Source organism: Brachyistius frenatus, unplaced genomic scaffold, assembly GCF_029030835.1.
Source record: "Brachyistius frenatus isolate BFR_SWC_R1_liver_20210118 unplaced genomic scaffold, ASM2903083v1 Contig_225, whole genome shotgun sequence".
NCBI classification, from domain to species: Eukaryota; Metazoa; Chordata; class Actinopteri; family Embiotocidae; genus Brachyistius; species Brachyistius frenatus.
The window spans coordinates 15171-34764 of record NW_027210824.1 but is presented as its reverse complement, the minus strand read 5'-3'; the positions used below and the strand labels follow the sequence as shown (position 1 = coordinate 34764).

Below are 19594 nucleotides of genomic sequence, written 5' to 3'. Positions count from 1 at the left end.
GCAAGCCAAATAAAAATAATAATAATAAAAAACACTTTGTAAAAAGGCATAATCATTTATAGAAATCACTTTTGGTTGAATCAAAACATACAAAACTGTTGCCAACACCATGAAGTATCCACCACATTTTTTGTTTGGGTTAAATAGCCACAATCATTTTGGCAATGGCGAGTTGTTGAAGCAATAGTTACCTGTCGAAGACAATTTCTGAGTGCACTTATATCAGGTGTATATCAAGTGTTAACAACATCTGTGGTGCTGACAGCATATTTAAGGAAATAAGGCTGATGAAATCAAATTGGTTTACAATGAAACTGCTTTTATTAAACTACAAATATCACGGAAAGTTATTCAAACATGGACATTAAAAAAACTGCCATGTGCTCACCTGCTGGCTCTCAAAGGTCCACGTGCTGTCAGGTAAAGACGCATCCAGTACACTGATCACCTCCTTAAAGTCTGTGGTGCTGCTGGGTTTTATCAGAGTGAAATCACTGTACTCTGACATCGGAGACATACAGGACCTGAAGGACTGACTCTGAGACAACATGTCTCCTCCCAGGACCTCCACGTACTTTATAGGTCCATCAGTGTTGAGCTGAATCTGCAGGTTTCTGTTGGGGTTCTTGTAATCATCACAGTCGCTCCGTCTCATGCAGCAACTATCGCTGCTTCTGCTGTTCCTCATGCATTTAACCGTTAAGATGAGAAAAGTCACCAGAGAAAGCACGGACACCGCGGCCAGAGAGAGGATCAAATAAAGGGTGATTCTCCCAGTTTTCTTGCTGGGCTCGGCCACTTTCTGTCGGAGGTCTAAGATGGGCTCATGGAGACCGTCCTCCAGCAGGATGGACACCGTGACGGTGGCGGACTGAAGCGGTTCCCCGTCGTCCTTGACCTCTATTAGCAGCCTCTGAGAGGAGTCGTCCTGCTCGGACACAGCGCGTTTAGTCCTCACCTCCCCTGTGTACAGACTGACGGTGAACAGAGAGGCGTCTGTGGCCTCCGCCAGTTTGTAGGAGATCCAGGCGTTATGACCCGAGTCAGCGTCCACGGCCGTCACCTTAGTAACCAGGTGACCCGCTTTAGCGGAGCGGGGCATTCTCTGATGAGAGAGGGAGCCCATAGCGGCGGAGGAGGGGTAAATAACAGCGGGGGCATTGTCGTTCTGGTCCAGGATAAAAACATGGACAGTGGCGTTGCTGCTGAGAGACGGAGAGCCCTGGTCCTTTGCCTGAACCTGAATCTGAAACACCTTCAGTTTCTCATAGTCAAACGAGTGCATGCTGTAGATGCTGCCGTTATCCGAGTTAATGTAAACATAAGACGACACAGAAACGTCCTGCACTTTAGAGTCTAGGATAGAGTAAGAGATTTTGGCGTTGTCACTAGCATCAGGATCAGTTGCTGATACTGAACACAAAATGTTCCCTGGAGCATAATTTTCTTTTACATAAACTAAATAAGAAGGTTGGGAAAAGATTGGTGGGTTATCATTAACATCCAACAATTTAACAAATATTATCTTTTCACTCGTTAAGGGTGGTTTTCCAGAATCAGTAGCACTTATTTTTACACTGTACTGGTCATTTTTTTCTCGGTCGAGTGGGCCATTCGTCACTAACGAGTAATGGTTGGAGACCGATGGATTTAACTTAAAGGGGGATTTGGGAGATACGCTCAGAGTAACCTTCCCATTGTCACCCGAATCGGGGTCTTTCGCGCTGATTAATGCAATGACTGTTCCGATTGTAGAATCTTCTGGAACAGGTGTGGTTAAAGATGTAACAATTATTTCAGGAACATTGTCGTTTACGTCAACTATTTTGATTTCGACGCTACAGTGCCCATCCATCTCAGGATTTCCTTTGTCTTTAGCAGTTACATCAAATCTATGTAAAGAGTTTGTTTCATGGTCTAAAATCCCTTTTACAACAATAGCTCCAGTGGAAGGTTCAATGTCAAATAATGATAAAATCAGATCTGTAGTTTGCTCTGCAAAAAAATATTCAATTTCTCCATTTAGTCCTTCGTCTACATCTGTAGCTTTAACGTGTACTATTTCAGTTCCAAGTGTTGCCTTTTCGCTGACATTAGCCTCATATACGTGTCTTTCAAATTGCGGTGCATTATCGTTGTTGTCAAGTACTATAACTGTAATTTCAGATGTCCCTGAGCGCACAGGGTCTCCACCATCTACAGCGGTGAGGATGAGGTTGTGTACAGAAAGCTTTTCTCGATCTAGAGGCTTTTCAAGGATCAGTTCAGGGATCTTCCTTCCGTCTTTATGATTTTTAACTGTCAGTTTGAAATGATCATTTTTGCTTATGAGATAAGAGCGTACAGAATTAGTGCCGACATCGGGGTCCTGTGCACTTTCTAAAGGAAACCGCGCGCCTGGATTTACCAACTCTGCAATTTTCACTACTTTGTCTTTCGTAAGAAAACTGGGAGAATTATCGTTTGTGTCCTGTATCTCAATTTCAACTCTATGCAGCTGCAGGGGGTTATCTATAACGAGTTCCAAAGGCAACAAACATGACGGTCTTTGCCCACACAGTTCTTCCCTATCTATCCTATCAATCACCACCAGATCTCCCTTCCCCGAGTCCACATTAAAATACTGCTTACCAGCTTCTGAGGTTATCCGTAATTTACGCCGATACAGTTCAGATATAACCAAACCCAAATCTTTGGCTAGATTTCCTACCACAGAGCCCTGTTTCAGTTCCTCCGGGATGCTGTAGCGAGTCTGTCCGTCTATTGTACTCCACAATAGAAAGAAATGATGCCACCACAAAATCACCTGCCATGTCGGTAATTTGCTCCACATTATTCCACGTTCCATAAATCCCGTATCTTTTCACTCCGATCAGCTTCCTAACTGATGATGTATAGAAGATGTATAATCCAATGCGTCCTCAAATATATCAGTAACAGTCATGCTTTGTGTATGCATATGCATCCCTCTCCTCCTGTGCAGAACATTGCAACGGTTACGAGGCTGATGCTACTCGGTGAGCCGGAGTAGATCTCTTTGTACAGCTCTGGATGTCATTGGTGGAGAGACTCTGCTTATTTCCACCAACCATGGCATAGTGGACGTCTTCAGAACAGTGACGTAAAAGTATAATCCACAAAGAAATTACACTGGTTATCATTAGTCTATTATATGAAATATCATCATTTACGCATTAAAAAGCCTCCTCATCAGCCCTTTTAAAATATGCATTTATAAATATAGAGTATATTAAGACTATATCATACATGAATTATGAAAAACAGGTGCAATAATAGATAACAACAACAATAACAAAAATAGTAATACAAAAATGAATAATAGACTACTGAGTACTTCGACAAATCAATGACTGATCATTGCATGGTCACACATGCAATGATTTGTGTTAATCCGTCTATGCTCTTGCCTGTATGTACTTGCAGCCGTGCACATGCCTTTGTGGCAGACAAGGCTCTTCGTTGCCTTCCTGTGGCCAGAGAAAGCAGTGCAGCCTGCAGACGTCATTACGCCTTCACAGCTCTCCACCCGCCTCAGAGAAATAATTCTGATAACGTAAGATACCCGTATGGAGGTCTGTAGAGCAAGTGAAAAGGGAGGAGGAGTGCAGAGTGCAGATGGCAGATGGCGTAGGAAGGTGTTCACTCACGCATCCTGTCTCTCTCGCTCTCTCTCTCTCTCTCTCTCTCACTCACTCACTCTCTCACTCACACAGAGATGGAAAGGAGGGAGCGTTATTTACACAAATTTCGCCGACAAATTAGATATTTTGACGATAGATTACGCAGTGTTACACTGCCGTAGTTCTGAGATGATTCCATTTTAAACAACTATGCACCATAGTTTCGGTAATATCCCTCGGCTAACAACAGGCATTATATATCGTCATAAATTATGATATTAAGTTCAAAACGCCTGAATTAATGATCAAAATATTAAACTGATATATTGTAACATGTACAAAATAATGTGAAAAATATGCAGAAAAAAACCTTTAGTGTTTGCAGTAGTCACATTCTCTAAAAGGAGCTGGGCGACAGCGGGAGATGTAGAGAGGCAGTGTGAGAGACAACCAGAGGGAGGGGGAGAGAGCGACGGAGCTACTTTCAGCACCACCGGTGTGGACAGCGCCACACAGGCGGCCAACTGCTGCTGCTGCTGCATGCCGAGGCAGCCAGTTTAATAAACTCTCACTGAAGACAGTCATGATAAGAAACACAAGAAAACCTTGAATTTCACCTTTTTTTTTCTTTCTTTCTAACGGTACACAAGAATACAAACAGGAGGAGACTGTCCCAGAAGGAAGTTTTACTATTGTAATGACAGGACATCAAAAATAGTAATGGTCAAAAATATACCAGTACACTTCTACTAAAGTTTGAGCACACATATTATATAGAATTGTGCAAATGTTGTACTTACGGTCTTTCGTCAGTGAGGAATTGCAAAGTTCAGAGATGTTAGATAATGACATAACTTTAGCGTTAGTGTTTGTTCAATCAATTCTTAATTTGTTTTGGTGGATATTTTTTCTCCTAGTTTAATGACGGTATTTCCAAGGCTGACATTTGTAGGCATTAAGAAACATACACAGAGTGAAATTCTAAAGCATGTGTGACAAGTATAAATATTAATGATATTATCATTTTAAAAAGACTCCATTCATATTCATAAAGAGGTTGAAATATCGAGTGATTTACTCATTTTTTATTTCATTTAAAAAAAAAAATTAAATAAAAAATTCATTCATTATTGTTTTATCAATCATCCGCTAAATAGCCTGATCAGCTATCCTGAGATCGATTGCTTTTGTCTTCGCCTGTAAACCCGGGGGATTCGCGGTGTTCTCCTCATTCTCCTCAAATGCGTTCACTGAGGAAACAACACCACATCACTCTTGTGATTATTTCTCCCCGTTTTCAGGTATGCTGATGTTGTTTTACAGTGAAGTGTTTGTAATGATTTCCTGATGAGTCAGAGGTGACGAGAGAATGTGTATGTCGTGTTTGGGTAAGTTAATAGAGTTTTGTCGAGCAGTGTAAAGTGTAGTCGCACGTGTAAAATTATGATTGTTAATTGTTAACTACAGTGGTGTGAAAAAGTGTTTTCCCCCTTCCTGATTTCCAATTTTTTTTTGCATGTCTGTCACACTTAAATGTTTCAGATCATCAAACAAATTTAAATATTAATCAAAGATAACGCAAGTAAACACAAAATGCAGTTTTTAAATGAAGGTTTTTATTATTAAGGGAGAAAAAAAAAATCCAAACCCACATGGCCCTGTGTGAAAAAGTGTTTGCCCCCTCCTGTTAAAACATAACTTAACTGGTTTATCACACCTGAGTTCAATTTCTCTAGCCACACCCAGGCCTGATTACTGCCAAAATTCCTCCACAGCTGTAAAAGACTCATTGCAAGTTATGGCAAACGCTTGATTGCAGTTGTTGCTGCTAAGGGTGGCCCAACCAGTTATTAGGTTTAGGGGGCAAACACTTTTTCACACAGGGCCATGTGGGTTTGGATTTTTTTTTTCTCCCTTAATAATAAAAACCTTCATTTAAAAACTCCATTTTGTGTTTACTTGTGTTAATCTTTGACTAATATTTAAATTTGTTTGATGATCTGAAACATTTAAGTGTGACAAACATTGCAAAAAAAAAAAGAAATCAGGAAGGGGGCAAACACTTTTTCACACCGCTGTAGGTTCAACTCGTAACGTCACTGAGTGATGCAGCCATTTTGTGAATTCACCTGTCGAGATAATGCATGTATGTGAAAATGTTGATTGTTCTGTTAAAGTATATGTTGAAAATGTATGTAAGTCATTCCAGTAAATGCGTTCTTTGAGGAAACATCACCACATCACTCTTGTGATGATTTCTCCCCGTTTTCAGGGGCGTAACATACACAATCGGAAGCACATGCATGTTGTTCACTCTTAAAGCTTAATGTCAAACCTCATATTGCCTGTGATGTCTTCAGGTGTTGATGTTGAATAACAGGACACATTAGTGCGCTGTGCTGATTGCATCTCTTTTCAATACGTTCAATACATTGTCTGTTTTTTCAGAAAATGTATGATATTTGTTTGTGAACTAAATCAGATGTCGTTTTTCAAATATGTAATGTGGTGTTGGCTTGTATTATAGAAAGTTATTTGTGTGGTATTTGTTTAATTAGTTACAGATACACTTAGTTACCATTTTATTTGGCACACTTAGCAGTTTAATTGACCGCTGCAGCAATAAATCATCCCTTCATGAAGGTTATAATTTTCAGCTGCTACTGAAACTGTTTAGAGAGGAAACTTTATGGTCCTTTTGAAGGCTGCACCATGTGATGCTTTATAATGTTGCGCTGACGAATGTCTCCATTATTTTGTCCACCTCACTTACAATGGTGTGAAAAAGTGTTTGCCCCCTTCCTGATTTCTTATTTTTTTTTTTGCATGTTTGTCACACTTAAATGTTTCAGATCATCAAACAAATTTAAATATTAGTCAAAGATAACACAAGTAAACACAAAATGGAGTTTTTAAATGAAGGTTTTTATTATTAAGGGAGAAAAACAATCCAAACCCAGATGGCCCTGTGTGAAAAAGTGTTTGCCCCCTAAACCTAATAACTGGTTGGGCCACCCTTAGCAGCAACAACTTCAATCAAACGTTTGCGATAACTTGCAATGAGTCTTTTACAGCGCTGTGGAGGAATTTTGGCCCACTCATCTTTGCAGAGTTGTTGGATTTCAGCCACATTGGAGGGTTTTCCAGCACGAACCGCCTTTTTAAGGTCATGCCACAGCATCTCAATAGGATTCAGGTCAGGACTTTGACTAGGCCACTCCAAAGTCTTCATCTTGTTTTTCTTCAGCCATTCAGAGGTGGACTTGCTGGTGTGTTTTGGATCATTGTCCTGCTGCAGAACCCAAGTTGGCTTCAGCTTGAGGTCACGAACAGATGGCCGGACATTCTCCTTCAGGATTTTTTTGGTAGACAGTAGAATTCATGGTTCCATTTATCACAGCAAGTCTTCCAGGTCCTGAAGCAGCAAAACAGCCCCAGACCATCACACTACCACCACCACCATATTTTACTGTTGGTATGATGTTCTTTTTCTGAAATGCGGTGTTACTTTTACGCCAGATGTAACGGGACACACACCTTCCAAAAAGTTCAACTTTTGTCTCGTCAGCCCACAGAGTATTTTCCCAAAAGTCTTGGGGATCATCAAGATGTTTTCTGGCAAAAATGAGACGAGCCTTAATGTTCTTTTTGCTCAGCGGTGGTTTTCGTCTTGGAACTCTTCCATGCAGGCCATTTTTGCCGAGTCTCTTTCTTATGGTGGAGTCATGAACACTGACCTTAACTGAGGCAAGTGAGGCCTGCAGTTCTTTGGATGTTGTTATGGGGTCTTTTGTGACCTCTCGGATGAGTTGTCGCTGCGCTCTTGGGGTAATTTTGGTCGGCCGGCCACTCCTGGGAAGGTTCACCACTGTTCCATGTTTTCTCCATTTGTGGATAATGACTCTCACTGTGGTTCACTGGAGTCCCAAAGCTTTAGAAATGGCTTTATAACCTTTTCCAGACTGATAGATCTCAATTACTTTCTTTCTCATTTGTTCCTGAATTTCTTTGGATCTCAGCATGATGTCTAGCTTTTGAGGATCTTTTGGTCTACTTCACTTTGTCAGGCAGGTCCTATTTAAGTGATTTCTTGATTGAGAACAGGTGTGGCAGTAATCAGGCCTGGGTGTGGCTAGAGAAATTGAACTCAGGTCTGATAAACCACAGTTAAGTTATGTTTTAACAGGAGGGGGCAAACACTTTTTCACACAGGGCCATGTGGGTTTGGATTGTTTTTCTCCCTTAATAATAAAAAACTTCATTGAAAAACTGTATTTTGTGTTTACTTGTGTTATCTTTGACTAATATTTAAATTTGTTTGATGATCTGAAACATGTAAGTGTGACAGACATGCAAAAAAATTGGAAATCAGGAAGGGGGCAAACACTTTTTCACACCACTGTATGTCAATCAAGGTACACTCGATAAAAGAAACACCTCTCTGTAGAATGCAATACAGTTCAACATCATCAATCAAAACTATCATGAAGTTGAACTGACACCTCTCCAAAACAGTTTCAATAAAAACTGGACATTATAACCTTCATGGGGGTATGATTATATGCAGGACTTTGTATTAGTCTGTATTAGATTTAGCTACTGTAGGTGTTCCTAATAAACTGGACACTGACTAAATGAAGAACACCTAACAATAAGATCCAGTCCACTACAATCACATCAGAAAATAAAGCCTCAAACATGAACATGGAGTTGAGTCATCACTTTGCTGTTTGAGTTGATTACCTTTGATAGAAAACTGTAGATATGTCTTCTTAACATGCTGTGTTTGTGTCACACTAGAGATATTTTTCTATCCTGCTACTTGTGCTCTACGTTATTGATCTACTTTTATTATATTTAATGACTGTCATGTAATACTTTCTTATTTATTATACATGTTTATAACAGATGGTGGTCCAGATCACTAAAACCAATGTAATATTCTGGACAGTATAATCAGTGAAGCACAAGTTACTTTAACAGCTTGTCTTCCCTGCTAATACTGTCCTTAAACCATGTAAGCCTGTTAGTGGGCAGAGTTTGAACATCCTGTTCAAATATAATGTACTCCTGCACCCTGAAAAAAATAGGGTTATTATAAAGAAGCTAACTGTCTACTAAACTACAGCATTAATTGTGAATTGTGTCCATGTGACGAAGAGTGTAGTGTCACACCCGCGTCAGATAAAACACTGGCATCATGTTTTGAACATCAAACCACTCACACTGTCACACATGAACTCTTGTCAACAATAAATGCATCCATCTATGCCTGATTGAGAGTCATTAATGAGAGTGTAGTGTTTTGTGAGGTATGTGAACAGATGTGTGGGTTGTAGAAAATATGATTAACTGCCTCACTCAGTGCCAATGTGTGTTGCTCTGACACTGCTGTTGACCAAATCACTGCTACAGTTTGTGTTTGAATCCTGTCACTGTATGGTGATCCAGAGTGTGCTGTTTACCATCAGTAAACTGTCCTGTTTTTATTGCTGTATGTGTTTGATAGCAATCCTGTGAACAATATAGATAGAAATATTTCTTACCTTATTTGGTGAGTCAGGATTTAAGAAGAGTCGGGGAGAAAGCAGGAGCAGCACCAAGCAGGAAGGGGGGGGGCATGAAAGAGAAAAACAAGAGAGATAGGATGTCAGTTAGACTGGTGGTCAGTGTACTGAGTCGGGCTTTGGGAAGTAGAGCAACCAGCATACTTACCATGTGGTTCACAACAAATAGGATGGTAGTTTTGAGTCATAGATGCATACAATTTCGGTTTATTTTTTATTGACAATATATTGTTACATGTGATGGGGTTGGGAAGTGTGCTGTGTGTGGACAAACTACTACAATTTACAAATGAGGAAAAGTTGATCAGAATTAGAGCCCAACTGATACTGGATTTTTGGGGCTGATGTGAAATTTATAATTTCCGATATCAATATATGGGCTGATATTCTTTAGATATACTTTACATACAGTATACAGTGGTGTGAAAAAGTGTTTGCCCCCTTCCTGATTTCTTATTTTTTTGCATGTTTGTCACACTTAAATGTTTCAGATCATCAAACAAATTTAAATATTAGTCAAAGATAACACAAGTAAACACAAAATGCAGTTTTTAAATGAAGGTTTTTATTGTTAAGGGGAAAAAAAAAAATCCAAACCCACATGGCCCTGTGTGAAAAAGTGTTTGCCCCCTAAACCTAATAACTGGTTGGGCCACCCTTAGCAGCAACAACTGCAATCAAGCGTTTGCGATAACTTGCAATGAGTCTTTTACAGCGCTGTGAAGGAATTTTGGCCCACTCCTCTTTACAGAGTTGTTGTAATTCAGCCACATTGGAGGGTTTTCCAGCACCAACCGCCTTTTTAAGGTCATGCCACAGCATCTCAATAGGCATGATGTCTAGCTTTTGAGGATCTTTTGGTCAACTTCACTTTGTCAGGCAGGTCCTATTTAAGTGATTTCTTGATTGAGAACAGGTGTGGCAGTAATCAGGCCTGGGTGTGGTAGAGAAATTGAACTCAGGTGTGATAAACCACAGTTAAGTTATGTTTTAACAGGAGGGGGCAAACACTTTTTCACACAGGGCCATGTGTTTTTTTTTTTCTCCTTTAATAATACAAACCTTCATTTAAAAACTGCATTTTGTGTTTACTTGTGTTATCTTTGACTAATATTTAAATTTGTTTGATGATCTGAAACATGTAAGTGTGAGAGACATGCAAAAAAATTGGAAATCAGGAAGGGGCAAACACTTTTTCACATCACTGTATCTAAACACACACTTGTTGCAATTCTCCCTCAAATGAGGTTATCAAACACTTGACACTTCTGGCAAATATATTTCACAACTGTCCACTGAAACAGTAAACTTCACTGGGAATTTAATGATAATAATAACATAAAAAAACACCAGTAATTTATAATTTAGATGAAGCATCTTTTTCAACATTATGTTCTGTAAAATCAGCGCATATTTGCTAACATATATGATGATACCAATATATCTGTGATAACCTGATGTATCGGTTAGGCCTGAATCAGAATATACTGTACCAAAATATAAGAGCAAAAATTAAACAACAAAAGTATGAAACTAGCTTGAATAGTCTCATACTTTTGATTAGTAGTACATTTATAACTGTATTTTCAAACAGTACAGACTAGGGATTTGGCTGTAACCTTAATTGATGAAAGACTGAAACAAGTGTCTGAGCCTCAAGTATCAAACAATGAGCGTGCACATGTGATCAAGACTCATGTGACTGTGTTTTTGTGTGTATGAGTAAAAGAGAAAGACAGATAAAGAGAAAGTATGTTTTAGAATTGCTGTTCTTGGTAGGATAATTGTGATGACAATAACGAACCAAAGAATAAAGTTAATATTTTCCATAAAAAAGAAAAGAAAAGGGACTATATTGCTGAGAAAGATGGAGAAAAAAAACTCTATCTCAGAAGATAGCTAATGATAGAATTCAGTGTTACAGGCAACTGTGGCTGCCTTTACCCCAAAAAATGTCAACAGCCTTCACTGAATAGTTTAAGGTGTTTGATAATGTCCTACAATAGAAAATGGGAACATCAATTGCTTCCCTCTTCAACCAGAAGCACAAACATGCTTTGATACTATTAAACCAACCACTTCAGCCTCATCCACAACATTAACCTGATCAGGGCTGACTTGGGGAAACACTGATGACATCATCAATGTATGAATCGCAACCAAAATACTGCACAGCTGCACAAAAGCACTTCCCTCATGGCAACAGCAGGGGGCCTCGAGGCGATGCCCTGAGACAAATTCATGCCATATTAATGAGGTTCTTTGCACTGTGACCCCATGTTTCTTACAGCCGATGTGGGCATGAATGTCTTTGTGAGAACTAATCTAAGCTTCTTATGAAAAGCAAAGAACCAACTGCTTTTTTTTTTATTAGACTGATGAACTATTTACTAAACTGTACATAATGTTCACACTTTATGCAAATGTACAAATTTTAAATAAAATTATAAGATCACAGTGTTGCTCATATCTAAAACAAGTCACCAAGGGCAACAATGAAACAAAAAAGGACACAAAAAATCTGCTGTTCCTTTCATAGAGAATAAAAAAAGAATTTGATAAAAAAAAAAAAAAAAGAAGAAGGTTAATCTAAGTCATCGCACTCATCATGGGCAGGGCTTTGATGAAACAGGGGCATTAAAAACAAACAGGGCAGCATAGATCAGAGTAAACATCACAAGCAGCCATGATCGCCCTCTCCCCCTCCCTTTTCTCCATCATCAGCCACCCCAGGTCTGAGGACGCTGCACCTCTTTCCCCAAAAAAGGGGGTGTTTTGTGTCCTCTCAGTATCTAAGAATACATGGAGCCATCACACATCAGAGGATGCATCTGCTGCTGATCCCCTGTGGCTCTGTGAAAATGGTACAGTCCTGCCAGTGAGTCAGCTTGTTGCTATGGCAACCCATCCCACCACCCTTGCTTTGCATCCCACTCTGCTTCATGTAAGCTGGAAAGGTGGGGGAAAAAAAAAAGGAGCTACAAAAACAACACGGAGAATGAAGAAGACAACAGGACAACACGAGAAATGTTGCTCAGACACACACATATGTACACTGATAACATCAAATAAAGCACATGTTTCGAGACTGCTGGGGACAAAGGAGTCTCTTGACAAAATGACTGGAAAGCAGTACAAAAGAGATATTTTTTCTTGCCATGAACATGGCAACCTACTGAGGGATGAAATGACACCACATGGCGTATAATGTCTTTTTATAGACAGGACAAAATGTCCTACACTGAGCAATCTTCCTCTCCCTTTCTCTGTGTGTCTTTCTTTCTCTGCAGCACAGTGCAGCTGGAGAGGGGGAGGGGAGGGATGCAGAAAATGAGATCAGGAGTAAAAAGGAAGACTGCTAAAAACCAAGAATGACTGATGAACAGTGGACATCCAGTTTCAGTCACAATTTAACACAATGTTAACTGCAATGAGTTAATTGCAATTCTTTTAAAGAAACATATAGGCAATTTCCCAGTTTGGATAGAAAAATAACAAAATCAACATATTCTATTATAATAGTGTGGAAAGAATACTGGTCATATAATCTAACTACACTATAACATCATAACATTTAGAATATATTATTATTTACTCCCATTGAATGCAAGGCTTGGACCCATTGACAGAGTTTGACATCTTGGGAGATTCAAACATGCACATACAATTATGCCCTACATGTTCCAGGTAATCCATAATATAATCCTTCCCAGAGAAGCAATCAGTGCACAACTTTGCAATTCCTCTCCTGGAACAACAACACACACTGACAGACAGACACCATCTTTTGTATGTTTTCAAGCAAACACGTATCCAGTTTACCTGATCACATGCAAAGAAAGGCAAAGATAATGATACTACATGTGAGCTTGCCTTTATTCCCTTCTCAGTGGACTTTTAGATAAACACTGGGAGCAATTTAGATTTTCCTGCCATCAATACAATGTACCCAAGGCACAAAATATATTTAGTACTATAGTAAACTGGTAAAAATATTGTATTTTAAAAAACTTAAGCAGGATGGATGACTGCTGAAGAGGAGCTCAAAGCTTAAGTTTAAGGATACTCTCTGACTACTTGGCAACATTGTGTACATTTGTAAACGTGCATCTTTGTATACAGCAACAAACCAACAGTTCCAGAGAGACTAGCAGCAGCAATCAGCTTATGGAGAGAGTATTATGTATTACAGCGGTGCACTTGTGTGTACTTTTATTTTCTGTTAATGTCATGCTCAGTGTACTAAAGTGCAGCATGTCTGCTCCACAGAAGTGAAGTCACACTTAAATATCCCCAACATCACAGAAAACTGGGATATGTTGCTGACAAAAATACAGTGAGGGGTTATAGCGTAAACGTTAACCACATCCCGAAACCCAGCGCACAATGCGTTGATGAGCCCCATCGGCATAAACATGGGCACACAGCTGCTCACCAGACAGCTCAGCGTGGAGGGCTTGACACTTAAAAAACAGCATAGGCCTGTGGGAACCGGGAGCCTCTGCGTGTGGCTATAGTTTTGTGGTCAGTAACAAGTTTGGCAAAGTCATGAATGGAGGTTTGTGTAGGATTAAAAAAGGCTGATGACAGCTTCAAAGAAGGTTTCATAAACAAGAGAACATTAAACAACCCGCCGAACCGGCACAGGGCATTAAACAGGCTGAACCAATTAGCTGGTTGCAAAGATGTTTCTGTGAGCTTTGACCCCTACGGAGCCACTGTGGTCAAAAGGATTTATGGTACTCAGTAAAAAAAACGTCACCACCATAAACATGAGGAAATGGGACGCAGTTCAAACAAGTAAAGCAGACACAGATGTCGGTTGATTATTATGGCAGAGTGCTTCCAGCAGATATGGGGGACTGATGCAATTAACCCTGGTTTCTGCCTTGTAGTTGAACTTTTCACACACACACACACACACACACACACACACACACACACACACACACACACACACACACACACACACACACACACACACACACACACACACACCCTTGACCATAGACTTTACTGTTAAAACACATACACCATCCAGAGCAACCAGACCATGCATACTATTGATCCAGTGCTTCCTGTGAAACTGGACAAAATACAACAAACCTTAAACACATCATACAGCCATTTAGTCATCACTCATTCATGGAGCTAAATGTTTCAGTGAAGCTTCATGTGCCCTAAATCTAAAGACAAATGTACTTTTCACCAAATGTGAAAGAATTTGTTTTAAATATTTTGCACACATGCCTTTATTTTGCTCACCACAGGCTTCATAACAATAGCAGATATTTGTGCAGTCGACCACACTGTTACTTTAAAACACAACCCAGAGCTTTCATATTCAGCTAATAATAGAAAAACCCTCCCAGATGGAGGAATAAGCAAATCTAGTCTATCGCCATGTCACTCTTATTAACAGTCTATATAAAGCTGATTAAAATCCTCATTTTACAGACTTAGACTCATTAGATTTGAGGAAAATCTAGGTCAGTTGTCCTATGTCATTTCACATTTTTGTTACATACATTCAGGCTCTGCCCTGATGACCAACATCACATGTCGTCTGTTATATAACTACTTTCTCTCTCCCTGTCTTGTTATCACTTGTCTTCCATTACTTTACATTGAATCAAGACATATCTCCCTTTGTCTGGATCTTCTACAATGCAGTCAGTAAATGCTACCAGATATCACTATTTCACACCTAAAACGTCCCTATTTTCTCCCTATTTCAGCAGACAAAGAGGGCTGCAGATCAAAATGGCTGCTATGCATCATGAACACAAATGCTGCACAGGGATGGTGAGACTGTGCCGGCTACCACGTGCATCTCCCCCTCCCCCACCGCCTCTCTCTTCCTCTCCATCACAGTTTTTCTCCCTCGTTCTCAATCTCCCCTGGATCAGCAGCGACTGTTTCCACTTCCCCTCTACCCCATTTAGAGACTTTAATCAAAAATATCACATCACCCTAATCATTTTATCTATCGATTAAGAATAACACCCTTTGATATAGTCAAAAGAAATCCATCCTTAGTAATTTCCTATGTACCATATGCCCATGCCTGCATCGTGTTATGAAGAGAAGTAGGTCACTGAAAAAGTAGTGCACTGCGTGGTTGTGTGTGTCTGTGTGACAGCAATCTAAGCTTTAATAGGGATGAAGCCCAGAATGGTTTTCTTTCATTGTATCTTTTTTTCCCCTCACACCTCTGTCTGATAAGACACAGTAAAATGTACGTCAATCTGTCAACCAGAGGACCCTCTAAACATGGGAAGCATCATTTTACTTGGTTTGTCTGCACATGACATCAGGTTTTACTGTAAATTGTTGCATATGTCTGACAGCACGAGGCAGCACACAACTGATTAATAATCAATATGCAAATTTGTTTAAATTAAGACAACACTGCTAATACAGTGAGGGGGATGTAATGTCAGGAAGTAAGAACAAAAGGTATATGACACAGTACACCTTGCAAAAAACATATATAACCACATAGAAGTACAGCCTCTCTTCAAAGCATGCCAGAGACTCAGCAAAAGTGTGAGAGGATGTGCAGTAAGTATATGGAAAATTAATGAATGCATTTTGAAAACTGAAATGCAAAAATGGGAGAGCAGTCTTGAAGAGTATTTTTGTGACAATGGGCTGTAACGTGGATGAAACTGGGGCACAGAAAACAGTTCAATGTGGATGTTAACTGTGACAGGGAAATGGATGTCAAGTATTAAATGCCCATTTTCCAAATAAATGACACTGTTTCATTTTCATACCACAAAACAACTATATATCTCTTTAAATTCAGCCACCAAACAATCTAAAAAATACCTGTCGACTACTTTAGGCACAATGACACTGAGTAAACCGTTCAGTGAGGAGGATAGTGGTGCCAGAAATATCCAAATGATAAGTAAGCAGGAGCTTAGCTGATTTACTGACAAAAGCAACCAAATACATGCACTCACACACAAACAGAACTAGTGAAAAATATGGCAACACTGGTTTCAAGGAGGCAAGGAAGTGGCTTATCTCACCTCTGTGACCATATTCTCTGACTCTGTTTTATGCCTTGGCATTGTCCTGGTGGCACTATGGTCAACACTCAGAGTGCTTTGACTGAAGGGTCGAGAGGCCTTAATGTCACTCATCCGAGAGTCAGTAGTTCCATACACCTCGTAACTGAACGCTTGCTTCAATGTAAAGTCAGGTTGTCGTTGTATTCCTTGTCTTGTGTAAAGTCGGTGAACTCCGACAGCACTTCAGGGAAGCTGTCCGCCACCGCCACGTTAACAATGACTGTAGCTGAACGAGAGGGCTGCCCGTTGTCCTCCACTATAACGGTCAGTCTTTGTTTCACAGCATCTTTATCAGTGACTTGGCGGATAGTTCTGATTTCTCCATTCTGTAAGCCCACTTCAAACAGCGCCCTGTCTGTGGCTTTCTGCAGTTTATAGGAGAGCCAGGCATTCTGTCCAGAGTCCACATCAACAGCCACCACTTTAGTCACCAGATAGCCCACATCTGCTGAACGAGGCACCATTTCAGCCACCACAGAGCCACCAGTCTGGACCGGGTACAGAACCTGAGGGGGGTTGTCGTTCTGGTCCTGGATCAGGATTTTCACAGTCACGTTGCTACTGAGTGGAGGAGAGCCTCCATCCTGCGCTTTGACGCGGAACTGGAAATCTTTGATCTGCTCGTAGTCAAAAGAGCGAACTGCATGGATGACTCCACTATCAGCAGATGATGCACTATTGGTATGCTGTGAAAACGAATAAATTACCTCTTCATTTGTTCCCTTATCATTATCAGTAGCACTGACTCTTAAAATAACAGTGCCCTTTGAGGCGTTTTCAGGAACTGTTACACCGTAAACAGACTGGCTAAATACTGGTGCATTGTCATTTGCATCCAGAACAACGACGTTTATTTTGACAGAGCCCGATTTCTGTGGATCACCACCGTCAAATGCAGTCAGGGTTAATTTATGCTCTTCTTGTTTTTCTCTGTCAAGCGACGTGTGAAGAGCCATTTCGATATATTTTGTTCCATCAGACCGAGATACAATATTCAATTTGAAATGATCTGTTGGGTTGAGTTTGTACGTTTGAATGGTGTTATGCGCTACATCGGGATCTCTGGCACTCTCAAGCGAATAGCGAGCCCCTGGTGAGGCAGATTCAATAACCTGGAAATTGTATTCCTTCTTGGAAAAAAATGGAGCATTGTCATTAATATCTGTAATCTCGACATCTATTCGATGCAACTCCATCGGATTTTCTAGGATTATTTGGAAATGAAGAGAGCAGGGCGACACTTGCTTGCACAATTCCTCCCTGTCTATCCTTTTAGCCACGACCAAAGTTCCTTTTTCTGCATTCAGACCAATGTACTCACTGCCGTCCTCGGTAAATATCCGTGCCCGCCCAGATTTCAGCCGTTTAATATCCAAGCCAAGATCCTGAATGATATTCCCAACAAGCGATCCCGTCGCCATTTCCTCGGGTATAGAATAACGGACCTGACCGACAGCCATTTCTGCACAGATGCAGAGAAGCAGCGGCCACCATGAAAATATTTTAGTTTTAGCCACACAACAATGAACAGCCATAATGACGCAAACCTTCACAACATCCAAATAGAAAAACGAAACCACCGTGTCAAAATCCAACCAAATATTTGATCAAGGGTTCAGTGCTGAGTGGAGGGCGGCTGGCTTTGTCAGGCTAGTTTCGAGTAAAAGCTAACCTCTAGAGGAGAGTCTGGTTCATCCAGGATGTTCTTCTCACTCTGTATCCGCTGCATCGTCGCTGTAGAACTGGGGTCCATTATCAGCACGTTCTGACTACCGGCTCTGCCGAACTTACAGTCACTCTTTCTGGAGTCTGTCGTCCTGCACACCTCGTAATTGTACACGTGTTGGAGAGTCCCTGTCCCCAAAGTGTCCGAGTAACGTGGTGGATAATATGGAATCACAGGGAGGTTGGAGTGATACATGATGCGAGACTGTCTCCATCTGTAGATCTTCACTGATATAATAACCACTAAACACGTGATGAAGAGGAAGGAAACTACAGCCAGAGCCAGCACTAAGTAAAAAGTCAGGTTGTCGTTGTATTCCTTGTCGTGTGTAAAGTCAGTGAACTCCGACAGCACTTCAGGGAAGCTGTCCGCCACCGCCACGTTAACAATGACTGTAGCTGAACGAGAGGGCTGCCCGTTGTCCTCCACTATAACGGTCAGTCTTTGTTTCACAGCATCTTTATCAGTGACTTGGCGGATAGTTCTGATTTCTCCATTCTGTAAGCCCACTTCAAACAGCGCCCTGTCTGTGGCTTTCTGCAGTTTATAGGAGAGCCAGGCATTCTGTCCAGAGTCCACATCAACAGCCACCACTTTAGTCACCAGATAGCCCACATCTGCTGAACGAGGCACCATTTCAGCCACCACAGAGCCACCAGTCTGGACCGGGTACAGAACCTGAGGGGGGTTGTCGTTCTGGTCCTGGATCAGGATTTTCACAGTCACGTTGCTACTGAGTGGAGGAGAGCCTCCATCCTGCGCTTTGACGCGGAACTGGAAATCTTTGATCTGCTCGTAGTCAACCGCCGTTAATATGAGCGTGTGCTCGCTTTGCTTCTCGCGGTCCAAACCGCTCCGAAGCATCATCTCGGCGTATTTACTCCCGTCTCCTCGAGTATGTTGTTTGAGAACAAAATGTTCGTTCGCTTTTAAAGAGTAACTCTGCAGTGAGTTGATCCCTACGTCAGGATCAGCTGCGCTATCAAGCAAAAATACAGTCCCCGTGGGCGTCGACTCACTAATTTCCAAATTAATTTCCTTTTTGGGAAAAGCAGGAGCATGATCATTCACATCTTGTATTTCGATGGTAATGGAAAACAATTCGAGTGGATCTTCAAGGACAATTTCTAAACTAAAACTACACGGAGATTTCTTAGCGCACAATTTTTCTCTGTCGATTCTTTCATTGACAACAATGTGCCCTTTGTTCTGGTTCAGCTCGACATATTGGTTGTCATCACTTCCGACCAGTCGAGCCCGACCAGAAACCAACCTTCTCACATCCAAGCCCAGGTCTTTTGCAATGTCTCCGACAAAAAGTCCTTTCCTCATCTCCTCCGGTATAGAATAACGAATTTGTCCGCTGACCGCAGCAACAACGCAGTAAAGCAAAATGGAGACTTTCCAATCCAACGGGGTGCCTTTGCTCCTCAGATTATCCATTTCTGTCCAAGAATATCAGATCCAAAACGACACACTTATCCGTAAATGGGGCAAAGCGTCGATCTCGCCCCCCAATATATAGCCTACAATTTACTTATTTTGTACAGTCTAAAATAGAGCCAGTGGATATATGCA

The 19594-nt window shown here is 40.9% G+C and overlaps 1 protein-coding gene across 1 annotated transcript; it reads right to left on the bottom strand.

Moving 5' to 3' along the window:
* Window positions 1–349: 349 nt before the first annotated feature.
* On the bottom strand, window positions 350–17938 carry LOC138633541 (protocadherin gamma-C5-like). Its single transcript, XM_069719827.1, is given in 4 exon segments — window positions 350–2768; window positions 15419–15426; window positions 16249–16415; window positions 16418–17938. Coding segments are annotated over 4 exon segments (3987 nt in total). The 5' UTR covers window positions 17826–17938; the 3' UTR covers window positions 350–364.
* Window positions 17939–19594: the final 1656 nt, after the last annotated feature.